The 26,933-nt window shown below is 45.3% G+C and overlaps 1 protein-coding gene across 1 annotated transcript in view; it reads left to right on the forward strand.

Annotated features, from left to right (window-relative positions):
- Positions 1–423: 423 nt before the first annotated feature.
- The window catches only part of Adra1a (adrenoceptor alpha 1A), an 82,336-nt gene continuing 55,826 nt past the window's right edge, over positions 424–26,933 (forward strand). The window contains exon 1 of the mRNA XM_055609770.1: positions 424–1,309. Coding sequence (XP_055465745.1) covers positions 424–1,309 — 886 coding nt within the window. The remainder of the gene's footprint in view (positions 1,310–26,933) is intronic.

Genomic DNA, 26,933 nt, shown 5'->3' on the forward strand with positions numbered 1-26,933 from the left:
CCTGAAGACTGGCCACAGACTTGAGAATTTCTGATTTACGTGTGGATGGACAGGATGCGTCAGATTGCACAGGAAAGCGGATTTTTGTTTGCCTTCGCAGCGTGCTCCTTTGCACCTCGCTGCAAGGTTCGGGTAGGGAAGGTGCCCTCAGAAGCCCAGAGCTCCCCTGGCCATGTCACCTTTAATGCTCTGTGCCTTAGCGTGGCCCTCTGAGGGTCCCCAGGGCCGCCTAGGCTGGTTTCCAACAGGTGTGTCCTCTCCCTCCCCCAGCCCCACCCAGCTCGCTGGAGTCCCCCAAGCTGAGATTTTTTGACTTGGCTCCCTCGCTCCTGCTTCCGCCCCACCCCCCACCCCAACCCCCACCCCTTACCCTGTGGAGGGTGGCCGTCGAAAGCTGAACCTTGCCCCCCTCTCCCTGGGACCATGGTGCTTCTCTCTGAAAATGCTTCCGAAGGCTCCAACTGCACCCACCAGCCAGCACCGGTGAACATTTCTAAGGCCATTCTGCTTGGGGTAATCTTGGGGGGCCTCATCATCTTCGGGGTGCTGGGGAACATCTTAGTGATCCTTTCGGTCGCCTGTCATCGGCATCTGCACTCAGTAACTCACTACTACATAGTCAACCTGGCCGTAGCCGACCTCCTCCTCACCTCCACCGTGTTGCCCTTCTCTGCCATCTTCGAGATCCTGGGCTACTGGGCCTTTGGCAGGGTCTTCTGCAACATCTGGGCGGCGGTGGACGTCCTGTGCTGCACGGCGTCCATCATGGGCCTCTGCATCATCTCCATCGACAGATACATTGGCGTGAGCTACCCGCTGCGCTACCCTGCCATTGTCACCCAGAGGAGGGGCGTCAGGGCTCTGCTCTGCGTCTGGGCGCTTTCCCTGGTCATCTCCATCGGACCGTTGTTCGGCTGGAGGCAGCCGGCTCCTGAGGACGAGACAATCTGCCAGATCAATGAGGAGCCTGGCTACGTGCTGTTCTCCGCGCTGGGCTCTTTCTACGTGCCACTGGCCATCATCCTGGTTATGTACTGTCGGGTCTACGTGGTAGCCAAGAGGGAAAGCCGGGGCCTCAAGTCCGGCCTCAAGACCGACAAGTCGGACTCAGAGCAAGTGACGCTCCGTATCCACCGGAAAAATGTCCCCGCAGAAGGCGGCGGCGGGCTGAGCAGTGCCAAGAATAAGACTCACTTCTCCGTGCGGCTGCTCAAGTTTTCCCGGGAGAAAAAAGCAGCCAAGACGCTGGGCATCGTGGTGGGTTGCTTTGTCCTCTGCTGGCTGCCCTTCTTCCTAGTGATGCCCATTGGTGAGTGATCTCAGCGCCACAGCTTAACATTTATGGAAAGGGGAGTCTCTACGGAGACCCACCTTCCTGGGTGGAAGAGGGATCTGCAGTTCAAAGCGCACAGGAAGGCCTCCCTGGTGGGAACTAGTTCCTCCTCTTTCTATTCCAATCTCCTCTGCCTTGGGTCCTAGAGCACGTCCTTACTGGCCACAGTAAAGAGGGCCCCAGGCTGCTTACAGGTTCATCCGTCTCTTTAAGGTCAACTTTTCTTAATGCTCTTAAGCCTGTTTAACTTAAATCCACTCAGTCTCTTTAGAGTTCCCAAAGCTGAATGCTGCTTGTGTTCTGCTATGGGTGGGGAAGAGAGTCCTCTTGGCTTGAAATTACCCACCATGCTTCTGGGCAAATGTGTGATAGCAAGATTGGATTAGATGGTCCACTCCATTGTGTTAGCTATAGTGTCTGCACTAGTTTTGTTTTCTGAACTTAGTATGAAGGAGACTATGGTAAGCCACTCACAACAGAAATGTATAATTTTGAAGTCCAAGCCAACTAACAACCTTGAAGAATCCACCACGGACAATTCTGGTAAGCAGATACTCTTTCATTGGAGCAGTGAGTTTGAAAACAGACACCACTCATATCCAAAATCATGCCGGAAGTTGCAGATGACAGTTTGAACACAGTACAACAATGTAGCAAATTCAATTTTTGCAGATGCAAAATTAGCTGTTGTCGAAATCAATTAGCCTGTTGGACGTATCAACAAGCCTACCCACTGGGAACAGTCTCCTGTCTCTGCAAGGCCTTCAAATGCAATCCCGAAGCACTTCTTTACTATTTTTAGTTTGTAAGCTAAAATGCAGACTCACACGCTGCTGAGTTAGTGGAGGTTACCACTAACTCTAACGAAAAACAAAATCGCAGCAAATGACAGTAACACAATCCCTCTAACGTTCCTCTGAGCCCAGTATCAACTGCGGCATCCCACTTTGCAACCCTGTGTCAGAATAAAAGGGCTAGTTATTCCAGTGCCAACTGTGCCCCAGATGCTGGCCAGACTTTTCAAGAGCTGTCATCTTGCCACTGCAGGTGGGAGAAAGACACTTTCCAAGTTCTAACGATAGAGCCACCCGCCACGTGGTGATATCTGAATGTGAATTAAAATGAAAATTATAACCATCTCTCAATCTCACTAGCCACTTTTCAAGTGCTCAGTGACAAGCTGAGACCAGTAGCTACATTTGCAGACAGTAGAGGCACAGATGATTTCTACTAGTACAAGATTTCTATGGAACAGGGCTCGTGGGGAGCTGGCCCACCAACCACGTGGCCTTCTCTGTGCCCACCTGTCCCTTCTCCTAACTCTTCTCCTGGAAGGATGTTGGAGCTTTGAGTTTATTGAGGCAACATCTTTACCCTCTCTGCTTACCTCCCTTCCCCACACTCCTCCTCTTCTGCCTCCTGAGGACACACTATTACAGCTGTAGCCACTCACTCCACAAATGCTTGCTTGTCACTAAGAGTGAACAAGGCAGAAAGTCCTTGCCCATGAAATGGATGTGTGCAAATATGTCCTTAGAAAGTTCAGGATTAATAATATCAGCAGAGTGAGAGGCCAGATGGCATAAAGACGATGAAACTGGCGGTCTGGGGAGTTCTATTCAGTGGATTTGAGCAGAGCCCTGACTGAACAAAGCTTGTAAAATCCTGGCAGAGGGAACAGTGGCTGCAGAGATGAGAAAGCCTCACCTGCTCAAGCAAGGGCAAGAGGCAAGGGCAAAAAGAGGCTGAAGGGCATGTCACCTGAGGCCTTTTTGGTCAAGGTAAAACTTGCATCCTTGTGATTGAAAGCCATTGGAGGGGGTTTAGCCACCGAGTGGCTCATGTTATATTTCGTAATGATTATTGTGGTAGCTCAGCTGGGAACGGCCTATTGCAAGCAAGAGTGGAAACAGGGAGACGAGGTAGGAGGCTTTAGAAAGGTTCAGGAGAGAGGACTTAATAAGGCCTTGGACTCTGGAGTTCTGTGCAGGTGGAGGCAGTAAGGAGTGACCACACTCAACACGCCCTTCAAAGGCAGTGCTGACAACCTTGTACATAAAGAAGAGAGGCCAAGTGTATTTTCTAGGTTCAGAACCCGAATACCTGGGTAAATGGTGACATGTTTGGCAGAGATTGAAGAATAAAATGGAGAAGGAGAAGTCTGAGAGGGGCTGGCGAAAGGGGGACATGGGAGCATCGTTTTTTCACTGTGCTGGGAATGTCTATTGACATCTGCGGGACTGACATGTGGGCAGACGCTATGTGAACTTGGAGATTTGAGGGGTCATGGGCTAAGAGTGAAAATGTGAATGCACCAATGTGTACAGTGAGAGGCCAGGGAGGTCTGCCTAAGAGGAGGCATCCAGGGGCAAAAACCAGAGGAGAATTAAGTCTCAGAGGTGTCAAGCAGGGAGGAAAGCCAACCAAAGAGAGGAGGAAAGTGACTCAGGAGGTAGGAGTAAAATTAGGAGAATGTAGTATCCCTGGGGCAGAAAAAAAATGTTAAAAAAAAGAAAAACAAGAATAGTCAGTTGTGTCACACACAGTTCCCACGTAGAGCAAGTGGAGGGGGTGGGCACTAGCAATGGCCTTGGTGATGAGGTGGTCATAAGTGATGGACGGTGGTCAGGAGAGGCTCATAGCTTCTGTGGAGTGCTGGGAACAAAAGCCCAACTGTGCATCTTCGAGGAAGAATGGAAGAGGAAGTGGGGTGAGTGAAGACAGACAACTCTCAGGAAGAGTTTTGCTAGAGAGGAGCCGAGAAAGGATGTTGCTTGAAAGGATCCAGAGGCAATTCTCTAACGCGGAAGATTGCCCATAATGTTTACATTCTGATGCAAAAGCTCAAATAGAGCAGGAAAGGGGCATGTCATAGCATTGGCAGAGTGACAGAGCTTCCTCTTAGTGTCCGGACAGCGTCTCTCACAGCCCAGGCTGTTCTCCAACTCACTGTAGCTTGGAGGGTGACCTTGAACTCTCTTTCTGCCACCACCGGTCAAGTGCTGAGAATACAAGTATAAGCCATCACCACCTTAGTGATCTGGAGCCTTTGGTGATGAAATGGAATCTTATGGCATAGGCAAGAGCAAAGAGAAGTGTCCAAGAGAAGGAAATGACCAAAAAAAAAAAAAAAAAAGTCAAGGGATGTGAGCAGCACAGCAAGAAGGAGAGCACTAAAGATCTCTTCAGAATACCCCAACGTCCCCAGTGAGCTAAGAAGCAAAGAGAAGGAAAAACAACAGCAAAAAAAAAAAAAAGTGTCCATTGAGGGGGAAAGAAAAGACATTAACTATCTTAGGAATGGGAGTCTGTATACTATGAAAATTTAGCCAAGACACTGCAAAGTCCCAAGGCTCTATTTGGAATTTATGGTCATGAATATGAAATGGAGTGGGGAAGAAGGTTACATAGTACCCTTTCAAAACTAGGTGGCTAAGGGCCACTGGGGTATGGTTGAGGATGGATAGGAGTTGTAGAGAGCAGGGTAAAGAGGGCACATCTGGGAGGATGGACAGGAACGGGGTCAGATCGGAACCCATGCAGAGCAGATGGTGCGAAAAGTCAGAAATGATGACTAACTGGGACCTCATGGTTGTGTTGGTGTCTGGGGCCCTCAAGGAGATGGGGTGTGATTACCCAGGCCCTGGTATCCTGGAGGACAGGTAGATGCCTGGGACTCTCAAGGAGTTGATAATGCTGGAGTAAAGATATTATTACAGAGGGACTGGTGATATTATAAACAGACAGACAGAGTCAAGAGTGGAACTGAAAACTTGCCGTTAACAGTGTGTCAGAAGTACAGCGGGGCAGGAGATCCCTAAACTCACTAATGCGTGCGTGACTGGCCATTTCCTCTTAACAACAAAAGGAATAGGAAGGTATTTCTCCCAGGAGGTATGAACAGGTGATAAGTCCTAGATACCAAAGCAGAAAAAAAAAAAAAAATGGAAAGATGCATACAATACAGCCTTGCTTCCCAGGGCCTGGCAAAGCTAAAGAGACACAGCGAGTAATTAACGTGGGCCCGAAAGCCTGATGCTCAAGCAGTATTAGTACCGTGTGTTGAGGAATAGAGCAGTAGTGTGCATCTAGAAGTCACTGGAGGAGCCTCTAGAAGTGCCACTGCTGATGGAGGAGGTTAAGACAGCACTGCTTCGGCTGGGCCCTCAAGTGAGAAGTTGTTTTCATTAGTAGTCTTAAGTGGCCCTTTCCGCACAAGATGTGATCAGAAAAATAAACATGCCATTATGTTATCAATCCCCAAGAGAAGAGGTATAAGTCTGCACTAGGCGACTCAAGAGCGAAATGGTGAGAGATAAAGCAGAGGCGGGAAGGAAGGGGGCGGGCCAAGCTGCCAACTGCAGCACCCACGTGCAGGCTGACTAAGGGAAACCAAAGGAGTGGATTCCATTGCATCGCCATAAATTCCTGACCCCTGAGGTGTGGTGGCTCGTACCTGTGATCTCAGCACTTGACAGGTGGTGGCAGGAAGACCGAGAGTTCGAGGTCACCCTCCGCTGCTCTACACTCAAATTTCAGTCAGTTGAGTGTATTTTCAGAACAGCCTTGGCTAAGTAAAACCCTATCTTTCAAAAGTCCCCTCTGGAGACCAGGAGGAGGCTCTGTCATTCTGCCATTGCCATGGTAGGCTCCTTTCCTTCAAACTTCTCACTGAGCCTGGGGTGTGTGCTGGATTAAAGAGTGTGTCTTCTGTGAGAATCTAAGGCTTGCTTGTCCTGGTTCCTTTTTGCAAGTCAAAAGCTTCTGGTTGAAACTCAGAAGCCACTTGAGGGAGATCACACTGGAGACCACTGTTGGCTGTTCTGTCATTGCATTGTAAAAAGTGAGTGTTGGTGGTAGGGATGAGCAGAGACTAGAAGAGTGTCAGCCTTGAACTGAGGGAAGGAAGGAAGGGTGGGGACTGTCCCATGGGGACTTAGGGATGGGCCAGGGGCTGCATGACTTTGGTACTTAACACCTACTACTTTCTGAGGACTGAGTTATAGAACTCAGCTCTGCTATTCCTAAAACAGAGGACAGCATACAAACCAGGTTTCCCTGTAGTGCCTAGCTTAGAGCAAATGACAATAATTACTGATCTTATCAGTAATTACTACATGAGCTACAAATCATTATGATTGTGTTGACATATGGCATTGCCATGGGGGTATGGCTGTTGCCATGGGAGGAGGGTGAATATCCCTGAGATGAGAGAGAGACAGAAAGAGAGAGAGAGAGAGACAGAGACGCACACAGAGAAAGAGAAAGACACACACAGAGAGAGAGCATGGGAAAGCAAGAAATGAAGGGGACAACATTTATCAAACATACAGTTACATGGCTGAATTCTGCAGGTAGTACCCAATTTTGATATGCCTGTCATTGCTGTTGAACATCCATTGCTTCTGTATCGAAGGGGGCCATAAATTGGGTTGGAATTTAACTTATAAGGGCAGAGAACATTTGAGAATTGTGCTTCCCCGAAACCATACAACGACAACGAGGGAGAATGTGTTCTAAGCCGGGAAGCCTGGGTGAAGGAAGAGCTGGCGAGCTGCTTACCAAGTGGAAGCAGAGAAAATGATTTGTTTACCAGTAAAATTTCATAGACTACCTACCTATTACGCTTTGGGTGGCTAGAGAATCGCTGAGGATCGTGACAGCGAATCCCTGGAAGTCAGAATAATTAAATACATGGCAAAGCTTCAGGCAGTGATGAGTGAAAAGACAGCAGGGAGGAAGCACTGAGGCGTAGAACGGCTTTTATGTGTCATGTGATGGCTGGTTTCTCAATGGGTGCCCAGATAACAGGTGGCAATCACTGCTTCCCAATCGTGGCAGCTGGCTACTGCAGGAAAGGTTAAAGTCTTACTGGTGTGAAGGCAATCTAATAGTGACTAAGGTTTAAAACGAAAGACCGGTGGTTCGGGTACTCCAAACTACGAGACCAGCTACCCCCAGCAGTGGCAAAAGGCAGCACCCGTCTTAACTGCATGTGAGAATGGTGGACATAAAGTCGGAACCCAGCGTGGCTGGTGGTCAGAACTGGCTGGCTTTCATGGTGGCCTCTCTTCCTCCAATGCTCTAAATCTATTCAGTTTTATATATATATATATATATATATATATATATATATATATATATATATATATATACTGGAACTGTTGTCTCTATGACAGAGCTTTAGCTACGAGGCCTGTGTGGAACATCTGGCCTAACACCACTGCCCTCTCTTTCAGGATCAAAGCAAGTCAGGAGACCTACCTAAGTCCAACGGGAAGAGAAACAGACAGGTGTCTCGGTACGGAAAGAATGAATGCTTAGGCATGGGGGAATGTTTGATGTCTTCTTGGAAAGTGCTGATCTTGAGCATGTCAAATAGCCTCTCTCTTCCATCTATCCCACGAACTAGACTTAGCACAACAGCCAAGCAGCCAAGGCCCCCCGCTTTTTTGTTTTACCTTCCTGCGGGTTTCCAATTTCCAGACAGATGGATAGAAACAACCCCAAACTATATGAAATACTAGAAAGTGGGTCTAGATGGTACCTTTAAAACTTAGACAGTGGATGAGGGTGGTAACCCCAAGCAGTAAGAGCTGAAGTTCTCTCGTGGAATGACCTAACCTTTGAGCAAAGATTAAAAATGAGTGGAGGAGCTGGGTACAGGGCTCCATCATAGAGTGCTTACCTAGCATAAATGCTGACTAAACCAGGCATGGTGGGGCCGGCCTGGAATTGCAACTCTCTGAGGCAGAGGCAGGAGGTTCAGCAGTTTCAAGACCATTATCTACTATATAATGAGTTCAAGGGCCAGCGTGGGCTACATGATACCTTGTTTAAAAAAAAAAAAAAAAAAAAAAAAGCCAGAGGAAAGAATAGAATGTGCAACGAATGCAGCAGGGCCAACCCGATACCCACAGCGATTTTCCAGATAGTCGCCGTGGCCGGAGTTAATGGGTGTCAGGTGAAGCTGCAAAGAGAAATGCCAGGTCAGGCAAGGTTTGAGAGCCATTTTACGAGTTGTTTTTAATCCTATGACGGCCAGGGCACAGAGATGACAAGTTCATCTTTCAACATCTCAAAGACTCGATGAACGTTCAGCTTGTGGATAGACCAGTTGGGAGACCTTCGAGTTGGACAGGCTGAGCTATCTCCTGCTAGGTACACTCTATATCACGTATTCTTTCCCGGAGGACGGGAGGTGCGGGGGGAAGCACGGACTGCACGCCTCTGCACACCTCTGGGCTTCCTCTTTGGTCAGCTCCTTTTAGAGCTCTAATTTACAAGAAAACATGGCTCATTGCAAATAGTATGTCCGAAGCTGGCTTTAAATTAACTTCGGCTCCCTCCACAAGACAAATCTGTCTTGAAGATATACCATCTTATTCAAAAGAATGTACCGCAGGCTCAGGAGCTGTCGGCCTTGGCTCCTGCAGTGCTTTCAACAATAGCTGTCTCTTTCAAAGAGGGTGTAGCCTGACAGGTTCCTGGGCTGAGGATGCCTGATTGTGTAGGCACCATGTAAGGAACTCACTGCTATGACCTTACCTCAGAGCTTTGAGGTGGGGAAGAGGATATTTTCTGAGACATTTTCTTTGTCTAACGAGCATCTTCTCTTCCCACCCTAGTATTTAGCCAGTCTGATGCTTACATAGTGGCCTTTCATTTTTAATAGCAGATTTCTCTGCTACTTGAACATTTCTTTCCACATTTGTATTAGTCATTTATTTTTTTTTCCTTTGACAAAATTGCTTGACTGTGCCTTAAGGACACTCTTCTGTTTCTTTATTGTCTTTCATCCACGGAAGACGGTAATCACTCATAAATACTGGCTTGTCTGCCTCCTGCAGAACTCAGATGGGCTGAGAAGATGTAGCTGTGTTATTTTCCAAAGAAACATTTGATCTTTCTTTCAGATTTCCACAGCAGTAAACACACATACACACACACACACACACACACACACACACACACACACACATACAGGCCCACACTCTCACCCTTAATAGCATCCTGAATTAGCTCCCTCAGATATGATCATTTCTGTATAATCCTACCTGCCCTGTATCCTTCTCCTGACTCATTGTCTTGGTCCACACCAACCCAATTCTATACCAGGTCATTTCTAAACAACAGAAACTTATTTCCTACAGCTCTGAAGCTGGCAGGTACAAGATCAAGGCACCATCAGACTGAGTTTGTAGTGAGGTCCCATATTCTGTTTCATACATCATTCTAGCTGTCATGGTGAAACTTTGGAGGCCTTTTACCTCATGCCATCCCAGAGCCCCTATCTCCTAATTCCATTGAAGGCTGAGATGTCTACACACACACTTTGGAGGACATGAGCCCTCAGAGCTTAGGGCCTGGCCTTTCAGAACTTTCCTCTAAGATACTTGGATTCTTGTAGAACTCCAGGGTTGTCGAGGACAGGAAATAAGGGATTGCGTTGGTCAGCTTTCCGTCACTATAATGGATGTCTGAGGCAATTAATTTCTAAAGAAAAACAAAAGGGGGGGGGGGTTTCAGTGCATGGTTCAGCAGATTGTAGTCCAAGGTCTGGTGACCTCATTGCTTTGAGCCTCTAATAGAGACAGTGCACCATGATGGGGAGTGTGGCCGAGCAAGTGCTTAACTCCAGGAGCCAGAAGATCAACCTAGAGATGAGAGAAGAGGAACCCTCTACCCACTTTGGGCCTCACCCTCAGTGACGTTAGGACCTTCTGTAAATCCCCGCCTCCTGGAGGTCCCCAGTGTACCAGTCTAGGGAGCAAGCCTTTCTGGAACCAATCACAGGATGTTTCAGCATACAGAAGATGGTCCTAAATTTGTCTTTTTAGCTTGCAGTTTTGTTTGTTTGTTTGTTTGTTTAGTGTTCTGCAAGGGGAGGTCAGTTAGCCCAGTGGTTAGCCCTCATTTATCTAGTCTCTAACTCTCACACCTGAGCAACCTCAGGCTGCTCACCCAGCGACCGACGCTAGCCTGATGAACCTGCCACACCCTATCCCCACTACAAGTATAGACCCAAAAGGTCTGTGATTCCACTGGCCCCTGGCTAGGGTCCACTTGCTCTGTTATCGGGCAGGGCATCGCTCGGTCTCAAGAGCACCTTTGCCCACCTTTGCTAACCCCAGGAAATTCTCAGTAACGTTTTCAGTCTGGTCTCAGCACAGAGAGGCCAGTGGGCTCCTTGCAGGTGTGGGCTGCCCAAGGCTTCTCTCTTTCCCTGTTCAAGTGCACAGCCCTCAGCGCTCGGCACTCGACTACCTTCCCCACACACAGGGAATGGGGAGTTCCAGAAACTTCCCCTGCTGTCTCTTCAGACAATTTTAACGGCCCCTCCATCTGTGCTGAGGAGGGAGCTCTGAACAAGCAGAGAGCTGCCCTTTCCCACCATCTTCTCCCCTTCTCTTTTCTCAGAGTAGACAAGGCGAGAGGCCTCTTCCTTTGGCAAATAAATAGGACTCTGTTTTGAATCTTGCCCCCGATTCCCAGGGTGGTACCCAGAATCTGTAGAATAACCATGGCCACTAGACTGTTTTTGAGAGACAAGAACAGGTTTAGAAAGAAGAATGGAAATGTATTTATGTAATCTCTATACTCAGTGACCATTTTTATTTGCATTTTTATGGGATTTATTTTTTTTTAATCATGTAGACATAGAAAACAGTTATGCAGTCAAATATTTTAATCTGTTTCTTTATGGAATGTGTCCTCTGGGGATACTTGGAGGCGCTTCCCCAGTGTGAGTCAGATAGCCTATTTCTTTCAGAGCATTGTGCATATCCTATCTGGAAGTATTTGTTTGTATTTTGGTAGATGACACATAACTGTATTAATTCTGAAACGGTTTTAGATCTGTCTCTAGAGATTTATGGAATAATCCATCAGATCCTATCTTACGTTGAAAATGCTGTTTGTCATAGCAAAGGGGATCTTGACTCTATTTTGTTTCTCTCCCATTCATCTGTCTCTCTAGTGTTGGTGCCACATTAGTTTAATAATTGTACCCCACATATATGTAAGGACTTTGATCAGTTTAAGACCCTTTGACTTAATTCTCTGGGGTGAATAAAATCATGCCATGCACTTTTGGATGACCAGTCTTCCCCGGAACCTAGGGGCTGCTGGCATTTGCTGTGCTTCGGGGCCCCTGTTGTTCTCACTCCAATTGGATCACACATCTCCCAAAACCTATTCATCAGAGTGACGTTAAAAGCTACTGCTTTAATATTTTTTAAAACATACATGTGACAGTATCTATTGGTGATGGATCAATACACCCCATGAAATCAGGAAAGGGTCTTTCTCTAGTTTATAGAACTATACAGGCCAAGTTTTAGAATGCATTTTAATTTATTGGAAATGCCAACTCATCAAAGCTGGATCTACAGCTTCATCGCACACAGACTTTTTTTTTTAAATCTTTTTTGGTGACATTGACATAATCAATTTTATTTTATACCATCAACCTATCTTACATCCTTGGATTAGATGCTGTTTGATCAGGATGACGCTCCACTAAATATTCACTTCATGCTTGTATTTCTGCTTCTAGTTGGAGTCTGTCTGTCTATCATCTTTACTCCTTTTGGGTACCAGCTTTATAAAGCAAATTGTGACACTTTGAATTTTTTTTTTTGACCGTCAGTAACAGTTAAACTAATGTCAGAATTATGTGTGCCCTGAAGCTCTGAAAAATTTGCCCCATAAAACACTTGGGCTCGGCTCCTTTTATGGATGTAAATCTTTGAGACTTGTTTCTAGTCCTTCCACAGATACTGATCTATTCTGATTGTCAGATGTGATAATTTTTATTTTATTTTTCATTTTTCTTCTCTTTGCAGTTGGACATATCAGTGTGGATTTGTGCATGACATTCTGTAACGTCTCCTCTCTCAGATGTCTCGCTCATCTTCCTCATTAGACACCACAACCTCTTTCTGTGTTTCCTGTGACAAACTGAAAGACGGTTGGTTTTATTAGGTTTTTCTTTTTTCCTTTCAAGAAATTCAGGTTCTTGGATTTATTATTTTCACCTGTTTTCCAATTAATAAATTTCTGGGAATTTCTCTCTTTTGTTTCTTTTTCTGGTTACAGTTTTGTTTTTCCATGTTAGCTTGACCACAGTGTTTATGTATTTTGGTTCTTTCTATTGAAGATTGGAAATAATCAGAGCTATTCATCTTCCTCTAAGAAAATTTTCATATCTTCCCCTAATGTCTTACTTTCTAGTTTTCTCATCTGCTTGTTCTGTATTTCTAATTTTGTGGGTTTTTCTTTTCTTTTGTTCTGTACAGACATCAAAGAAATCCTTGTGGTAGCAGTTAATTTGAAAATAATTGGTATTTTATTGCCTAGTTTCTTAAAATTAATTCTAATTTACTCTGCTCTAGTCAGAAAATGTAAACTCAGTAATTTTTAGCTATGGAAATAAATGAAGCTTTTTGAATTAATAGACGATCAATAATTCACATGCTTGATAGATTTGGTGTTTAATAGATGTGTGCTGACGATTTGTTTCTCTCATTTTTGCCCTTATCTATTATCTCATTTGTCAAATGTTCCAAGGACTGGTGAACTCCCATGGCTTCTGAGTTGTTTGTGGGTACTTCTTTGCAGCAGGATGGAAAGCTGTCTTTGTCAGCCTGGGGCTGCTATAACAGAGAAGCACAGATTAGTGGCTCAAATAGCATCATTTACTCCTCGAAGCTCTGGGGCTGTGAGGACTTCTAGTTCTCAGGCTGAGGTTGTGAGGGGGAGGTCCGAACAGTTTCCAGACCTTCCCTGTGTCTACACGTGGCAAAAGGAGGCTTAGACCCTCTTCTCCTTATAAGGCCACCAGTCCCCTCGAGAGCCTCCCCCCGCATGACCTCACTGAATTCTAATTACTTCCCGTCTGCCCAAAGTCCATCACACCGGCGCCTCAACATACCAGTGGGCAACATGAGCACTGTGTCCTTCTGTGTCGCTGGTGTGTATACGTCCCTTAATGGCGTCAGTTCAATTCTTAGATTTCCGGATAGAAGCTACAACACTGATGTAAAGTGAGGAAACCGAGGCACAACTGGGACACTCCCCGGCCCCATGTATCTGCCTTCCCAGAAACAGTGCATAGGGTCTCACTACCCTACCCAAGCTGTGGGCTATCACCCACGGGAGGCTGCTCACCTCTTACACCCTGCCTTCTCATTCAAGGGAAGAGGGGGTTGCAACAGGCTGGTAGCTTTCAGGCCAAGTTTCAGAATTCTGTGCAACTTATAATCCAAGACATAAACTGGATGTAAGCGGTGTCTTTGCGAGTGACAGCAGACTGGAGACCCCACATCCTGAGCACTAAGCTGTGCCTCACCCCACCTTCCTGCTGGCAGCCCCTCAAGAAGATCAGAACACAGGTTGCTCTTTGCCAGTGGTGTTAAATTTCAGATTCAGGACAGGGCCCTGAGAGGACCGTGACAAGGAAAGCAGCCTGTCTTTTTCCAGAGAGAGGGAGGCAAAACTGACCTGGGCTCATGGGCTGTCGTTATTCTGGAATGCCCGCGGAGCAGTAGCCTTTGCCCAAAAAGGGTTTGAGAAGGGAACAGTTTGCACACTCACTTTTTTTTTTTTTTTTTTTTTTTTATGTGCTGTTCACATTTGGCTTATTGCCAGGCATCTAGTTGCAAGTTAGAAACCTGCTATTCACAAACTGGCCGTGTAGTTCCATCACTCGTTAAGAAAAAATGTTTTAGAAGGATCCCTACAGTCTGCAATAGTGTTGCCTTGTCATCTTTGCCATTCCACTATTACTGGCCAATCACCAATAGGCGATCTTAGAAATAGAAAAAAAAAATTTGAGCCATATTTCATGCATCCCAGGCTGGCGTAAACTTCCTTACGGAGTTAAGAGTGACCTTGAACTTCCGATCCTCCAGTTTTCATCTCCCAGATACTAGGATGATGGGCATGTGCCACCATAACCTACATCTTGAATAATGACATTTTCTTTAAATCCCCAGATTCCTGGAGGTTCTTTTAAAAAGTCATTTCATCATTGTGTGTGTGTGTGCGTGTGTGTGTTTGTAATTGTGACCATTCCTATGACATACAGTTTGCCATTTTAATCATTTTAAAGTGTCAGCTTTGGACAGTGTGCTGGCAGTGTTACGCAGCTATCATCACTAATTAGCCCTTCTCCATCTCCCCCACATGAAACATCATCAGTGATTCCTCCCTTGCCCCTGGCAGCCATCCATCCTTCTTTAACTGTACGATCGCCCTGTCCTTAGTACTGCGTCCATACAGTCCCACAGTCCCACTCTTAGCCGGCTCTTCTGAAAGTCACCCACGTCGTGACACTTGTCGTTTGTGACAAGCTAATATTCCACTGTGTGGATATGCTATGTCTGACTTATCTGCCTAGCCAGTGGCGGGCAGTTGAATGGTTTCTGCCTTTGGGCTAGCTTTGCCAGGATGTTTGCCAGGATGACTATTCGAGTATCAGTCTTTAAATGTCTGTGGCCGTTTGTTTGGATGCATAACCGGAGGCGGAAGTACTGAGTCAGCGGGGACTTCTGTGTTTAGCTTACAGAGGGTCGGTCTGCCAACCGGTTCCCACAGCGGCTGCCCCGGGCTCTGCAGCCACCCGAGGCACAGGGCCACGGGTTTCTCCAACATAGCCGATCACTACTTATCTCCTTGCCGGTAATCGTTACAACCGCTGACACTGAGTGTGCAGTAGCTCCCAGTTCCTTCACGTCATTTCCTAGTGACACGTGATGTCCGGAGGCTTCTTGTACTTACAGTGCATTTGTCCATCAGCTTGGGAGCAATACCTACCTGCTCAAGGCACCTGCCCACTAGGTATTGAGTCGTTTGTCACTCATTGCTGAGTCATAGGAGTTACTTGCGTCCCTTACTAGGTACTTAGCAGTTTCCTGAGTTCACAGACATTTTTGTTCTTTCTGTTTTGTTCTTCCTTCATTCCTTTCTTCTTCTCTTTGTTCCTTCTTCCTCTTTCTGTAGTTTTTATATATAACCTGTTTTGACATCAAATTCGGTATTGATCTGCCTCAGCATCCCAACTGCTGGAGTATCAGGCATGCACGGCATGGTACCATTTTCTTAATAACGTCCTTTGGTGTACATCCGTCTTTAGTTTTTATGCAACGCAGTTTATCTATCTTTTCTTTTGTTGTTTGTGTCGGGTTGCCATACCGGAACCACTGCCTAACCCGAGATTAGAAAGATTTATTTCCATGTTTACTTCCAAGAACCTCATCCCTCTAGCTCTTACAGTTTAGTTCTTACATTTAGACTGTGAATTGAGTTTTTAATTTGGCGGTGGTAAGGTTCCACCTCACTCTTCAGTATGGAGAAATCCAGTTGTTTCTGCACCATTGCTGAAGCAGCTGCTCTCCCTCGCAATGAATAGCCGCGGCACGTGGCCAGATCGTTAATATGAACATGTAGAGGCCTAAGGGTGACTCCAGCTGAGTTCTCAATTGCTGTCCTTCTCACTGGACTCATGGCTCATCCTTCTGTTTGGGCTAGCTGGCGATGGGCTTCAGGGCTGTGTCTGCTTCGGTCCCCGCTAGCACTCTTTACAGACGTGAGGAGTGAGGACGACTCCCAGCTCTCTTCTCCTTTTTGTTTTCCTTTGAGATCAGAGCTCAGGTCTGCAGCAGCCTCGTGTGTGAGGTACTTTACTGACTGAGCCATTTCCTGAACTTCCATCCCACTATATGGAATCCATTGCATATTCCATAGCTATGTTGTCTTTACTAACGACAGACTGTTCTGACTACTGTAGTTTTGTGAGGTTTGGAAGTTGCTACCTACTATTTTTTTGCACCTCTGGATGCCAAATAGAAGCTTTCAAAAATGATTACGTCTTATACAAAATTTTATAATGTAGCAGGAAAACACATTTTCTTTGCAATGTCCAATTTCGGAAACTACCAAGACAGAAAGTTCAATATTAATAAGTAAAAGTGCTGAAATTATTTTTAACTGTTCCAAGAGGTGAAATGCTAACTTTTCTGATATGATTTCTCAGTGTCTATATATAGTAAGTTATCAAGACTTAATATCTTCATCCATAGATATAATAATAATAATAGTAATAATAATAATAATAATAATAATAATAATAATGAGAGCCATAGCCAGACCTGAGGAGAAAACCCTTAGCACAGAATCCAGTCTGAACTCATGAATCCATTTATATATTTTAAACTCACACAACATGTTTCCCAACTGTTCTTATTTTATTTGAGCATAGATGTACCTAGAAATATTACACCATATATAGTACGTAACTCCTTACTTTTACAAAAACCTAAATTCCAAGAGACATTGAATTGCAAAGATTTGGAGAAAGGAACCATAGGCGGTTACCTCACAGTGCTCAGAACTCTGACGGTTTCCAGATTCCAATTAGGAAAACAGCGAAATAACCAACAGTCACATTTGGTTTATGGAACTAACTTTGATGGCAACACTGAACTCTGCTGGCCAAGGCATCGGGTACTTCTGTGCTACTCCTGGATCCACTGTGATTCCAGACATTTCTCCTCCTTCTGCTTAACTTACAGCCTTTAAATTTATACCTTAATCAGTTTCTTTGATTGAGCTTTGCCCTTCCCGATTATCCATTCAGGCAAAATTCCCAGGCCATCCTTGAGGTGCGTATGTTCTGCCTCAGGAACAACCAGTCCAATATCATAGCTTACTTTGCTCACTCTACTAGTTACCAGCAAGACTTCAAGACAGTGTTTTTCATCATGTTTTCTAGTCCTACAAATGAGGCTCATAGAGGATAAACCATTTATCTGATGTTACAAAGCTGTTACTTAAAGCTCTGCCAGTGTTTTACTTCTATATCCTGTTCACTTTCTTTGGCAAATGAAGCACTAACTGTGACCGTCACATCAGGAGAAAACAGACAACCCAACATGTTCTCCTCCACCTTTGTCGTGAATAGCCTCGTTCTGCCCCCTGCATGAAGGAGAAAAGACGAATGAGTTCAAACTGGAGAAAGCCTCGAGGAGTAGGGAATTGGGGGAGCAGAGAGCCAATGATTAACTCTGTGGTCTAACGTCCACTGAATTCTCAGATGTTTTCATTTTCTGTGCTAACCCAGAATCTGCTGATTAATCGTGAAGTGTTTATGAAGCACTGGGCATTTAGTATGCCCTTGGTCCTGAGGTGAGTCTCGTGAGGTACTTGGAAAAAGACTCACGGCCTACTTTCAGAGACAGGTTGTGCAAACCAACAAACAGTCAACAGGACAAAGTCATTAAACCATTATGAGGCCTAGTAATAATTAGAACATTATGAGGAATGTTCAGAGATAAGATATAGCAGGAGGAAGAGCTGTTGTATAGGTAGTCACGGGATACTCTATAGAGGCAGGGAGTTCTCAGTGAGGTCTTGAAATATAGGATTGGAAAAGTTGGCCAAAATGCCAAGGCAGGATGAAGAGACGCATGATCATGGCCTAGTGAGATTATCAGTGGTATGTGTGTGAGAGAGGGAGAGAGAGAGAGAGAGCGAGAGAGAGAGAGAGAGAGGTATTGCCTAGACTGAAAAAAACTAAGGAGTAAACAATGATCAGATTTGCTGGGACACTGTCCTTAACATCTCTTTGAAAACCAGATAACAATCTGAGTAGAGCTAAGAAGAGGTGAGGAATGCTGGGAGTTTGGAGACAGCTAAGTAACAGAGTGAAACAGTGTTAGAGTGAGTTCAGAAGCCTTGAGTTTTGACATTATTCAACCTGCTATTAATAGTGTAGAAGTGAAACTCTTTTCAACTGTGCTACCCTACAAGATTGCCCCTGGACACATGGTATCTGGTTAAGTAACTTCCCAAGAGTCATATAAATTAAATTTGAATTAAATAAGGCTAGAAGTCAGAGTCACCACATCTCAAGTGGTCCATCTCTCCACGGAGCCAGTGGCTCGCATGTCGGACAGCACAGAGAGAGAGTAGTCCATCTCTCCCAAGCATTCTCTTGAATAAGACTGGTTTAGAGTTTAGGAGCCAGTATTGATGCTCTGGGGGAGAGAGAGCTAGGGGCCCATTTTCCTGTTTTTGATCCAAGTATGGAAACCATTAGTATAAGACACTGGGCATTTCTCAATGAGTGCAGAGAGATGCATCTTAGGACATGGAAAGAACAAACAGAAATTACCCAAAGTCAGAGTGAAGTAGAACATTTAGGACAGCATTAAGGCCTTACAAGAAAAAGAAGAGACAATAGTCAAACTTAGCAACAAAGCCAGAAGGAAAGAAAACAATAGACGCATTGTGTCCTTAACCTGAGGTCCTTTGTAACTTATCATACCCCATGCAGGGTGGTAAAAATGTTCTCCCTGGCAGGATGGCCCCAGTTTTAAGGCTGTGTAGCATTTAGGACCTGGAAAGGGTTTCTCAATTGGGAAAATATCTCTGTAAGATTGGCCTATAGGCAAGACTGTTGGGCATTTGTCTTGATTGATGTAGTAGATAGAGTCTAGCTCACTGTGGGGAGTCCACCATGGAAGGGTCCTCAACTTTATCAGAAAGCAGGCTAAACCAGCAATGAGGAGCAAGCCAGTAAACAGAGTTCCTCCATAGCTCTGCTTCTGTCCCTGCCTCCAGTTCCTGCCTTGAGTTCCTGTCCTGCCTCTCTCCTCAGTGGTGGCCTAAGAGTTATAAGATGAAATAAACCCTCTCTTCCCCAACGTACTTTTGATCATGATGTTCTATCACAGCAACAGAAGTTTACTGAGACAGCAACTTAAGGAAGAATGGATTTACTCTGGCTCACAGTTTGACGTTACAATCTGTCATAATGGTGAAGCCACAGTGGCAGGAACACCAGGCAACTGGTCCCATCGTAACTGCTGTCAGGAAGCGGGGGGGGGGGGGTGCATTCATATTTGCTTCTCCATGCATTCCAGAAACCTGTCCCTTGTAATGGTGCCCCTCCCCCCACATATTTAATGTGGGTCTTTTCACCTTGGTTATCTAAATCTAGAGACAAAAACATCTCAGCACATCTGATCATTTCGTTCCCCTGGATTCTTCCTTCTGATGGTTTTGCTCTTCAACCTTGGTTGACTGCAGTCCGATTCACAATGCTTTATGTATCTTCACTCATGTAATCCTTGAAGGCATTTAGAGCAATAGGCGTTTTGATTCTCATTTCAAGAAAGAAAGTGTGGCAGAGTGTAATGAAGTAACTCACCCAGGGCCATGCAACAAGGGAGCGGCAGAGAAAGAATTGAAGTCTGGCTCTTCCTGGTGCCAAATCTCATGTCCTTCATTTCCTTCATGGCCTCCAGGCAAGCATGCTAGAAAGGCCGGTCTACTCCTGCTGTGGTGAGTGGCTTGTCCATAGCTGTGCCCATGCCCACATAAGGATTCGTTTGCTCTCTTCAGCCATAATTCTCCCTTCTTACTGAGAGGTGGAAAAATGGGTGTGGGAAATAACACAAGTAACACCTTCCAGTGTCAGCCTGGCCTCCACAGGGGACAAGAGTGCTTTAGCAACTCTTTCAAAGTAACCAAGGCAAAGCTTGACCTTCGAGCAGTTTCTCCATTTAGAGTTAAATTTATCTTCAAACAAATATAGTTTGGATAAATCAAGACCTCCTGTTTCAGCTATGTAACTGGGAAGGTGATAGTCCTAATCTGATTTAAAATTTTCTCTTGCCAAATTCCAGAGGGCAACATGTTTTTTTTTTAAAAAAGAAGGAAAGAATGCCAATGTCCAGAATGAAAAGAAAAATGCCCCCAGTGAGTGCACTGTTAGAAACCATCACTGTGGACCTCATAAATATCACTTATATTTTCCAAACTCAAGTCTGGGGTTTTTCATGGTAACTGCCTTTATCCCAGCTGATTTGAATCATGATGTTTGTGTAGAAGCCATTGGCAAGAACTGGGTATGTGTCAAAGGTTTGGTGTCAATACAAAATGGATCTGCTGGGACAAACACCAGAAAGAAAACTTTGATGCATACTGTTTTTCTCCCACCCACTCACCACCTTCCCGCACTCTGCTACTGTCCTCATTGCTACCCAGAATCACTGTCCTCTCAAAGTCAGCCTAATGCCTGCATCCCAGCTGTGAGCATCACTACAGTCCAACTGTGTCCCTTGGAAGGGAGTTCTAGCCAACAGGCTCTCGGTTTACTAACACTGACTCTCTCTGAGTGTTCTTGGGTAATAGTGTTTCACAAGGGTCAGCATGGAGATCTGACAGCAGGAGCCAAACACAAACTTGAGAAACTGCATATTGCCTTCTTGTGATTCACCAGTGAAGCAGATGGAAGTGAAGCCCAAGGTCAGTGTGAAGGTCCATGCAAAGGTTCTCATATGGAGAACATATGGTATGGGGTAGTGCCAAGGGGCCCTGTTCCCTCTCTTGACCTTGGCCAACCACATGCCTTATACTCCATTCCCAGGGAAGTCAGGAGATGAGTTTGTGTTTTCTCCCCAACTCCAAACCCCTCTATCTATCCTCAGGCCCTCCATTCTTCTAGTTTCTAGTCTCCTAATATATGCCCTTTGCACCAAATCAGTTCCATTTCTTAAAATGAATCCTAGTGCACCTCTTCTGGGAAGCCACCCCAGACTGGACTAGGCTCTTAGAATATCTTTAAGAAACTCTACAAGATTCCGCCTTCACAGTTAGCCTGTGACCAACCCCATTCAACACAGGGCTCTGATCGTATAGTAAAAGGAGGTCAGAGTGTCACTCTAGGATCACAACCTGTCAACTTCTGGGACAGTTAGCAGGGTGTGTCCTGGAGAGACCAGTGATTCAGCTAGACTAGCTGACCAACAAACCCCATGGATCCTCTTACCTCCCTAGCACTTAGATTACAAGCCCATGTCACCACACCCAGCTCTGGAGTTGGGGACTGAGAATCCAGACTCATGTCTTACTCCTTGTGTGGTAAGCACATATGCTTATTTTGTGTGCATGGTAGGAGGTATGTGCCTGTAGATGGCAGAAGTCAGTCTCAGGTGTTTTCCCTCAGGTGCTGTTCACCTTGCATTTTTGAGGCAGGGTCTTCCTCTACCCTGACACTCACCAAACAGGTTAAGCTGGGTAGTCATTGAGTCTTTGGGATCTGCCTGGCTCTGCCTCCCCAGCACTGATACTGTAAGCGCTTACCCACTCATCTGCCTTTTTTTATGTATGTGAGTGTTCTATCTGCATTGACACCTGCCAGAAGAGGGAATCAGTTCACATTATAGATGTTTGTGAGCTACAAAGTGGTTGCCAGGAATTGAACTCATGACCTTTGGAAGAGCAGAGCAGACAGTGCTCTTAACCACTGAGCTATCTCTCCAGCCCCCACATCTGCCTTTTTTTAAAAACATAGATTCTGAGGCTCAAACTCGGGTCCTTGTACTTAAATGTCATGTACTTTATTGACTGAGCAATCTCCCCAGCCCTGTATCACCTACTTTAGATCCCCACATCCATATGTAACTGGACTTGATCTATCCTTTAATAACAGATCTTGAGTGTGAAAAGTCTTTATTAATTGGAATCCAATATCTAACTTACCCAGAATAGAGGTAGGAATATAATCAAGGTCATAATACTTTGAGGGGATCAGTTGGGGAACACATAGGCAGAGTAAATCAGAGAGGAGGTGGCCCTGTGCTGTGTGGAGATGTGTGTCCAGAGGACAGATGGATGGTTCCCTGAGCCCCAGAGCTACAGAGGAGCACCTTGGGCTAGTGTTTTATCTGCCATCATTTTTTGTTTGTTTTGTTTTATGCTTATGTAATCCACAGCAGTCATGAGCTCCAAACATTTAAATTGCCTGAACTCTCTCTTTCTCTAAGCCCTTGGGAAGCTTCCTTGTCTCCAGGCCTCTGTGCTCCATCAACAGAAACACTGGGCTGGCTTAGGCCATCAGCACTTAAGCCCCAGCGGCTATTCAACAGGCCTAACCTGGATTTGTCTTAATCATATTTGAATTCTCAAGACCTACTAGGCATCAGTAGTAAGTGCTGAATAACTATTTATTGAATTAAATTAAAGAGAATCAAAGTCTCATTGTATTTCCTCGGAGAGCCCGCGGCCAGCTGTGGTTTATTTAATATGAGCCGCCTGAGCTCTCTGCCTGTCACCTAGACTCCAACAGCGTCCTCAGTGATTTGATCTTTAAGTAGGTCCAAGTTGTTGTCTAAGGATGCAGATTCAAACAAGTCCTGGATTTGGGCCATCTGTTGTTGAATATGTGAATACACGCTGGAAAAACAAGTCAGTTTTCCAGGTTTCCAAGATGCTTAAATATGGTCCTATAACCTTAAGAAGTATTTTAGCAGCTTTCCGGAGCCTAAGGGGGGAAAGAGAAAAACATAGTGTGAAACATCTGTATGATTAACTGCCTGCCCTGATTTGTACTCAATTACTTGGCTTAACTTTACACAGCTTGGAGAAGCAAGAGTCTTGTGATTGGTGCAGACAGCCAACTGGAACTACTCAAGCCAGAGGGGAGGGGTGGATCTGAATTGTCCTGATTGTGTGTTCTGCTCACAAGTTGACAAATCCTATTTCCTTGCCATCTGAGGTACTCCTGTAAAGGCTAAAGTAATACAGAAAGACAGACATCAAGGTCACTAAAGGTCACTTGGGAGATGGCTCAGTTGGTAAAATGTGTGCCTTATAATTGTGAGACCTTCAGTTAGTCATGTTAAAAATCTCATCACTGCAGAGGGAAAGACAGAAACATCCTTGGAGCTTCCTAGCCAGACAGAGTAGACTACTTGGCAAGTTCCAGGCCAGCGAAATTGCTGTTCCTCCTACACAGAAAGGACAGTATTAAGGAATAATACCTAAGGTTGTGCTCTGGCCTCTGCGTGCGTGCACACACACACACACACACACACAGAGAGAGAGAGAGAGAGAGAGAGAGAGAGAGATACAGAGGCAAACAGAGACAGAGAGACCATGCACAGCAAGGGAGGAGCCACTGAAGTTGGGACAATTCTAAATCACATGTCTGACTCACAGAGCCCGCTAAAAACACACTAACTCACCAGTGCAGGTAAACAGCCCCTACAAGGCAGTCTCCTCTCTTCAAGCTGGTGTCACTGGGTAGTACCACATCTCCAGGAACCATCAGACCATCTGTTCCAATGCCTGTTAGAGCATTTAATATTAATCTTCTTGCTTCTTCTTTCATCTTTCTGTGGGTGACTTTTTTACATATAAAATCTGTCCTCCTGACACTTTTTCATCCTACATGGGACAAAACTCATGAGGCCAAAAATAACTTGGCAATTTCTTTGGATGGGGCTGAAGGCATGTAAGCAGAGGAAGATGAAGTCTACGAGTATTAGTTTTATCACAATTCACATGGTCAGCTGTTTCTCGGTGCTTCTGTGTCAGTCAAGTTCCTTTTTCTCTTTCTTTACTAATAATATTTTTGTGGGGCACGGCAAAAATATCATGAAGTTAGGAAGTGGCTGGGCTGGGATTCTAACCAGGACCTCCAGAGTCTAGGATCAGAGCCATTCCTAGCTATGTGGCTCTCCTTATCTATGGGCCTCTGATCCCTCCTCTGCCCTTGAGAACCTCATTTTCACTGTGCACATCTTAGTATGACTTTGCCACTAACCTTGACTCAACACCCACACAAGCACTACTGTTGGCCCCTGGTGCGGAACACAGGGGAGCACCCCTGCATAACACAGGGGGGAGCACCCCTTGTGAACAGCCATTGGGGTTTTACTTGGAAGTTCTGGGGTCTATCTGTATGTGGTTTGTAACTTGACATGGGAGACCTGCTGGTTTTTTTCTCACATGCAATCATGCAGATACTAAAGCTGCAAAAATTGTCTTGGTTACAGCTATCTCTCTGTGTGTCTCTCATTTTGATTTTCTTGAGAAAAGGTGTCACTATAGCCCAGGCTAGCCTCAAATTCTTGCTCCTTCTCAGCCTCCCAAGCTCTAGGATTGCAGCCACATCTGTGTTCTTAGCATTTACTTACTAAGAGCCTTCAGTAACTTAGCCACAGTGTGACATAGTCTATTGTTTCTGAAACACACATGCTTTCTGACTGATAGGTCATTTGCCACTTCCTCTTACACAGTGTTACCATGTGGGAGCCTCAGCATTGGCCTCAGGAAAGGGGCTTTGGAATACTGGTACTTATGACCATGTGCCCAGCATAGCAGCCAGTTCTACTCACTGAGCCATAGAGTAGAGGCTGTAGCCCATTGCCACATACTTGACTCTATTAAGGAGAAGGAGGAATGTGAGATTATGAAGGAGAACATGACAGGATACAGTCTAGCTTTGACACTATCTACACTGAGGACCCACAAAATGGGATTTGTAACAAGTTCTTCATGGGACTCAGAGCTGAATTGTTGGAGACTCCCAAAAGAGAAGTGATGTGCACGTCTTAAACAGTGGAACATTATGGAAGTATAGGAAGGACAGTGTTGCATAGACCATGGGGCATGAAGGTTTGTCCACTCCAAAGGAAGCCAGGCTTTCTCTGATGAGCTACACAACAGTCAGCAAGGGCCGCCTAGGAAAGCCACGTGTTTGGAGACATAGATAGCAACAGGAGACAAACTTTGTCAGCTGCTGCACATAAAACCAGCAGCTGCTTTTTTATCTCTCTTCTCTCTCTCTCTCTCCTTCATTTTTCCAATTATTTTTCTTACATTTACAATGAGCACCTGGTAGATTTGAAAATGCCAGCTCTCCACACAAAAGACATAACCGTCGCCATCAGGTGAGGCCTCAAAAGTCTGGCAGACACCTTAAAAATTAAAACTGGGGCCTATGCCTTTCACCTATATAGCACGAAGCTCTCAGGAAGTGGGAGGCACCCAGTGTTCCATCTGGATGGATCGCTCCTCAGCCAGATGTTTGTTGTCATGGAGACCCAGACACAGGATGTGCACCGAGCTCCAGACTCTCTCGGTGTCATCAACAGACACAGGTTTAAATTGTAGGCCTGCACTACTCTATCGAAGACAATGCCCAAGGAGGTCAGGGACAAGACTCTCCTGGGCCGGAGGACTGGGGTAGAGAAATCCCCTGTGCAGAATAATCTCTAAGAGAACCCACAGTTACCGAAAGAGCAAGTGCTGATTTCTGTGTCCAGAAACTTTGGTTGGGGAACCGAGAGAAAGCCTGACCTGCAGCTTACAGCCAATATCTATAAATGTACACGCCATTTTCATTTATTTATTTGTGTGTGTGTGTGTGTGTTTGTGTGTGTGTGTGTGTGTGTGTGTCTGTGTTATTCAATGTGCAAATGAGTGTGCATGCCATGGTGCATATATGAAGGTCAAAGGACAACTTTGCTGATCTTGTCTCCTTTCACCTTGGGGTAGGGAATGAATGTTGGCTGGATAGATCTTGAAATGTATCTTAAAGTTGCATATGGGCAGGCAAGATGGTCCATTGGGTAAAAGTGCTGGCTGTGGAGATTGACAACAGGCATTTGAGATCATTCATTCCCTATTCCATTTCATTTTGCCTCTTCATCCATATTCACTCCTCCAGGTTAAATTAAAAATGCTTTTTTTTCCAGTGTTCAATAGACTGTGGTTTGGAATTCCGTCGCTAATATAGTCAAGAAGGTAAAACTGATATGTTCACAGTATGGTCATACCCCTTTCAAGAATGCGATCATTTCCTGTAAGTCAGTCCATTCGTGTGGTTTTCCTTGTTACTCATGCAGTGCCCCTTTCCTAAGTGTATCCCTAGGTGTTTCATGTCTTTACTACTAACATGAATGGAATCTTGTCCTCTGCTTGTCATTACTAAATAAAGCCACAGGTTTTTAGGAATTTGTTGTTTAGCCAGATACGTTCCTGCTTTCTTACTATACTGTTAATTATTTCCAGCTAATCCTCATGGGTTATCCAAGTATATAAATACTGTCTTAATGTACTAGCTGCCTCTCCTTTCCAGTACTCATTAACTGGACTTTCTCTTGGCTGGTTGCATTGGCTGTTATTTCCAGAGCAGCCCTGCTTTAGTTTCTTTTCCTGCTGCTGTGATAAAATACCCTGGCAGAAGCAACTTAAGGGAGAAAGGACTTTTTCTGGCTCCTGGTTCAAGGGATAGTCCATCACGATGGGAAGTCAAGTCAGCAGGAGCTTGGACCTTGCGTGTCATGTCACACCCACAGCCAAGAAAACATGGAGAGCAATGAATATGTGTTAGTGCTCAGCTTGCTTTCTCTGTTTTATGCTGTCCAGGATCCTCTGCTGAGGGAATGGTGCTGCCCACAGTGGGCGGGTCCTCCCACCTACTGCTGCAATCAAAATAATCTCTCACAGATAGGTCCTGAAGCTCATCTCCTGGGTGACTCTAGATTCTATCAAGATGACACTCCCACCAGCGCCAGATACAGGAAAACTCCCAGTTGGACTATGGCAATCTTCTGAACTGTTCCTTCCATGTCAAAAGCAACAGGTTACTTTGAGGTTGTGTGAGAGTCTCCTCTTGGCCATCCTTCTTCCTCCAACACCTGCTAATAAAAGCAGAATCTCACACTGAACGGCAATTCGGGAGGAACTAACAGGTTGAATGCATCATTTCTACTTGCTTTGACTATGCAGTTGGGAGGGAAAG

The sequence above is a fragment of the Psammomys obesus genome, unplaced genomic scaffold (assembly GCF_907164565.1).
Source record: "Psammomys obesus unplaced genomic scaffold, mPsaObe1.curated_primary_1811, whole genome shotgun sequence".
Classification (NCBI taxonomy): domain Eukaryota; kingdom Metazoa; phylum Chordata; class Mammalia; order Rodentia; family Muridae; genus Psammomys; species Psammomys obesus.